The sequence below is a fragment of the Lucilia cuprina genome, chromosome 3, assembly GCF_022045245.1.
Source record: "Lucilia cuprina isolate Lc7/37 chromosome 3, ASM2204524v1, whole genome shotgun sequence".
Lineage (NCBI taxonomy): Eukaryota > Metazoa > Arthropoda > Insecta > Diptera > Calliphoridae > Lucilia > Lucilia cuprina.
This window is the reverse complement of record NC_060951.1, coordinates 20,855,021-20,860,107: the sequence shown is the minus strand read 5'-3', so window position 1 is coordinate 20,860,107 and position 5,087 is coordinate 20,855,021. Positions and strand designations below refer to the sequence as shown.

Here is a 5,087-nt window from a genome sequence, read left to right as displayed (position 1 = left end):
TTGTTTTGTTTATTATTATTATTTTTATTAGTTCAATCAATTTTCCATATATTATGTATGGGGCTGCTCGGAAATACATAACTGTACTGCATCTGATGCACAGTACAGTGCAGTGATGTATTTCGAAGAGGACTTGTGAAAAATTGGAATATTTTTTATTAGATATTAATATATGTAATATAACTCATACTTTTAAAATGTTATATTTGTTATGATACATTTAAATATAATTTATTTATAAATGTTATCAATCATACGACTTTTTTCGAAAATTCATGTGTCATAGATTTGGTTTAGTTTTGGTGTTAGTGAATTTAATAAACGGTTTACAGCAATTCAATATTGCTGCACACAAATTTTTTATTTTAATTTCCTTAAGAAATTTGCTCTTTTTAATTCACAAACCAGATCCTGTAACGCATTCTAAGTTTTCGTCCAATGCACTAATTCGCGTTAGCTCTAAAATTTTATCTCAGGGCTTTTTATTGATAAACGGTGTATGTATTGGTTTGATAATCTACTCTATTCCCTTTCTATTCATAGGCATAATTCATTATTGCGAGGACTGAGCTTTAGCTTCTGAAGAAGAGCTTCCTGAAGTGGTAGCACTTTCGTTAGAATCGTTATTAGCAGATTCCGGATGTCGTTGTGTAAGTATACGTAAAAAATATTCACCGAAAACAGAATGATTATAAGCTATGACACGTTTAAGGGAAGTTGCATAGTTTTCCAATTCTGTTTTGAAATCAGTATATCCAGGCGGTGGTGGAGGTAGTCCACCTTTCGAGCGAAGTGTCAAACGGAAATATGTTTGTAAACGCTTCCCTAAAATGTTCATATTATTAGTTATTTATTCATAAATTTATTTATGACATCTACTTACACATAAGTTGTCGTACGGGCGATTCTTTATTGGCAATTTGCATAATTTGCGTCTTGAGTAACGATTCGGCTGAGGCATCCATTGTTGATTGGTCTTCCTTTTGCAAAAACTGATTAACAACGGCTTTTATTTGTTCCCAAATATTATCAATTAGTTCAGAAATCGTTCTAAAATTATATGAAAATATATATAAAAAATTATTGTTATGTTTATTAAGAAATATGAAATTATTCAAGGTTAGTACTACAGGATAGTAAACCATACATAATATTTATAATGAAACTTTTTCTGTGCATCAAAATGTTAAGACAAAAAAATAAGAAGAAAATAAATGTGATAAAACCCCGTCAACAAAACTGAACATTGTAGGGTCTCCCTGAACAAAACTTCGCATTAACTAAGACACAATGATTTGGTATAAGTTATGGGTATTAATGGATAGTGGATACAAAGTAAAAAGAGAAAAAGATGCAAAAATTGTACAACAAAATTTTTCAAAATTTTATTTACGAATTATTTTTATTACATTTGTATATTCTTTGGAGAAAGACTAATGTTAATGCATCTTCTAGAATTTTTTTTACTGATTATTTAAATCAAATCATTTCGAATTTTCCTATCATGGCGCAGAGGCAAAATGAGGCAAACATTTTAACTTTGGTTTTATTAAAATGGTTTAAAAGTATCTTTGGAATATGGTTGCTTACATATACATAATAGTATATGTATTTGCTATCGAAATAAAATTGTCCTAAATTTTATATTTAATGGTAGATTCGCACAAAAAAGCTATGGTATATAAATAATAGAAACATATTCTGAAAAAATATACATAAAAACATCAATTTTAGTGCATTAATTTAAGGCCCATACAATAAAAATGGAATAACTAATGATATCGTTGTATAGAAAAAAGTCTTAGCTTTCCAGGCATATTTAATTTAAAAAAAAAAAACTCATTTATAAATATTTACTTTAAGCCTACGATACTTAAGGAAGACTCCATACATTGTAGAGGGAAGCCTTTAATTGAATGCTCTATATTTTCATAATTACATATATAATTTTAAGTTAGTCCTTTTCATTAAAATAAGAGTTTAAAGTAAAATATAAATAATTTAAACTATAAATGCTATTATTTAATGATTTTGCATCACCTTCAGCCTATTATTTAATATTTTTATTTTATTTTATTTTACTTCGGTTGTCTAACTTTCTTTTCCAAATCCAAATCATTTTTAAAGAATTTAACATTTTTATAGACAATATTTGCATATGTATGTACATATGTGCGGTGCAAACATTGCGAATCAATTTAGTTTTGAATATTTTGTTTTCTAAATATTTGTTAATTTTTTAAAATACATAGGTACTTAACAAACTAACAAAACTATTTCAATGGTTATAATTTTGTTTGAGAATAGTATATCATATACTCACTTTTCACTAGTCACGCTCTGAAGTAATATCTCAATTTGTTGTGCCAATTGTGTACGATTTTCTGTGCGTTGTGATATTATGGGAACAGCAGAACATATAGCAATTAGGGAAGCTCCAACACATAAACGTTTGGCCTTTTGACCCAATTTTAATATACGATCTTTGTCGATTGAAAGGATTTCGGGAAATTCAACATCTTCTGGCCAGTCCATTAGTTCCATATAGGCATTTGATATTGTTTGATCTCCACTGATTGGTATGTTATTAGAATCTTGGGTGCGATTACGCTTAAGCCAATTTTCGGTTGCCGGAAAACCAACTTAAAAATAAGAGATTATTATTATTGGATACATAGTTGCAAACAGCTATTAATTATTCGTCTTACATTTATAGTACTCTAAATATTCTTGGAATTTTTGTTTTTCATATTCCACCGAATTAGCCATTATATCGTTACGAGCAAAATCGAGAAGAAAATTTGCCATATCGACTTTCATCAGCGTCATCGTTTCAAGAATACCCTTAAACGTATCAACAACGTCTTCAATTTGTGTCAACTCTTTTATGGCGTCGTCCCTAGCAGGAGCGCACGATTTGGCCATAATCTGTATAACAAAGTTGGCATAATTTCTAAAATCAAGAACACCTTTTTCAGCTTGTTGACGTATTACGGACTCGTCAAGAATTTCATTTATATGCTCTAAGGCACGTTTGTTGTTTGGTGACAAAATCTGGGGAAAACATTCTTTAATGTCTCCTAAAAGTCGTATGGCATAATCGTAACATGGTGGATTTTCGTTAAGTTGTAAACGTAAATTGTCCCAAAATACTTTGTGCATTGTTTCCTTAATAACTTTCTCCAGGCTAACCATTTTATAAGAAAAGTATAAAGTTAAAAATGTACATTTGTATGTCGTAATTTTGTTTTATTTTAAACCTGTTATTTTAAACTTACCTACTTTCTGGAGGTTCATATGGTTGCAATTTAAATTCCGGATTAAGAGCAATTTCATGAGCTAATTCCATATTTTGTATATTTTTAACGACATCGGCTACCTCATTTAGGGTCATCACTTTAGGTGGACTTCCATCCATGCTAGGTAAAACAAAGCGTAGTAATCTAAAAAAATTTAAATAAAATTTGTTTGTATTATAGTTTCCTTAATTTACATACATATGTATGTATTTAAGTATATGCAACAAAAACATACTTATCTGAACTTTCGCTATCAGTACGTGAACGCAGACCTGAAGAACCTGGAGATGTACTTAGAAGATTTTCGGGTATGTCAGAGTCATTGCCACCGGAGCCTCCATTTGAATTCATTCTAAAAATATTTATTTATTTATTTATTTATTATGTATAAAGCTCGACTTAATTAAACTTTCGACTCAAACTTTTTGTTAAATTAATCATACAATAAAACTTGAAATTTTAAAACTTATGTAGGTATGTAAAATAAAAAGTGCATTATTTTGTGTTATTCAGTCAATTATTACGTAGTTACAATTTAACAATTAACAAAGAGAAACGGACAAGAGGTCAAACAAAATATAACACACAGTCAATCTGTCAAAAAGTCAGTTTGTTTGTATGAACACCTTGATATGAGGACTATTCTTGACATACCTTGAAACTGAATCAGCTGGCATTTTGTTTTCTTTATTTTTTGCCTTGAAACTTGATTTTACGGATATTTATATGCGTTTTGTTGTTGTTATTGTACTTTGTTTGGGACAAAGAAAACTTGTTGAAAAAACTTGTTCTAACCAAAAGAAGACTAAATTAATCTTTGTTTCAAATGGGTAGACAGGAACAGACGACAAATAATAAAACACTCACTTTTACAATTGCCAGTTAATATTCTCTTTGTTTAAAAAGTATTTATTACTTTATAACTGAAATAAAAAAGCACAAAAATATATTATTGAATATGTAATATTTATGTTTACTATTTACTTAAATTAGTATTAATGCTACAAAAATATGGAGAAAAATATTGACGAATAATAACGTAATCAAAAAATGAAAATCAAACTGCGAAGTGGTGCTATTATTTTGACGGTAACTGTATATGTATCTATATACATACATATGTATTTAAAAAATATTCTTATAATTTTTATTTACATACATGTGTATTTAGTAATATCATAGAATATTTATAAACAACGAAAATAAAATTACTAATACAACCGTATTGAATTTCTCAAAGTACCAGGGGTAATTTTGAAGGAAAATCGAATTTTTATTTAAAAAAAACGGAAAATTATCGATACCTAAAACAAGTAGAGAATTATGTAGTATGTTAAAAAAGTTGTTTACCTTAATTCGGAAATGTTTAAGCAATTTGTTGAAAAAAGTGATTTTCTAAAAGAGGGGTTATATGGAGGTAAGGGTTAATATGGGCTCAGCCTTAAAGCTTTGGTACATGGCCCTTCGTTTACATTAGAGTTATGTATGCTGGATTTCATCGCGATACTAGTGTTTATAAGTGAATTATTGACATTCAAGTTCCTTTCTGAAGGGAACTTTTTATGGCGGCTTGGGTCTAATAATAATAAAGTCCGATAATTACGAAAATCGGTCCATGTTTTTAGAATTAATTAATTAAAACTGCATTTTAGAGCAAAAAATCGCGAAATCGGCACTTTGCTATCTATCTATCTATCTATCTATCTATCTATCTATCTATCTATCTATCTATCTATCTATCTATCTATCTATCTATCTATCTATATATCTATCTATTTATCTATCTAT

At 28.8% G+C, this 5,087-nt stretch overlaps 2 protein-coding genes across 3 annotated transcripts in view; one reads left to right on the top strand and one right to left on the bottom strand.

Moving 5' to 3' along the window:
* LOC111683699 (T-complex protein 11-like protein 1) lies at positions 1-4,222 on the bottom strand. Of its 2 annotated transcripts, XM_023445799.2 has the most exons (8): positions 4,167-4,222; positions 3,954-4,089; positions 3,535-3,651; positions 3,279-3,443; positions 2,709-3,187; positions 2,324-2,642; positions 884-1,050; positions 1-825 (listed from the first exon to the last, which is right to left on the bottom strand). In XM_023445799.2, exons 2-8 carry the CDS (start codon positions 3,974-3,976, stop codon positions 554-556), a joined length of 1,542 nt encoding a protein of 513 aa, XP_023301567.1. In that variant the 5' UTR covers positions 3,977-4,089; positions 4,167-4,222; the 3' UTR covers positions 1-553. The 2 variants fall into 2 exon arrangements, with proteins under 2 accessions (XP_023301567.1, XP_046801333.1); XM_046945377.1 differs by lacking the exon at positions 4,167-4,222 and having other exon boundaries at positions 3,954-4,160.
* Positions 4,223-4,280: 58 nt separating this feature from the next.
* LOC111683698 (kinesin-like protein Nod) overlaps positions 4,281-5,087 on the top strand; it is a 17,060-nt gene continuing 16,253 nt past the window's right edge. Inside the window, exon 1 of the mRNA XM_046945376.1 lies at positions 4,281-4,388. Coding sequence (XP_046801332.1) covers positions 4,350-4,388 — 39 coding nt within the window. The 5' untranslated portion in view covers positions 4,281-4,349. The remainder of the gene's footprint in view (positions 4,389-5,087) is intronic.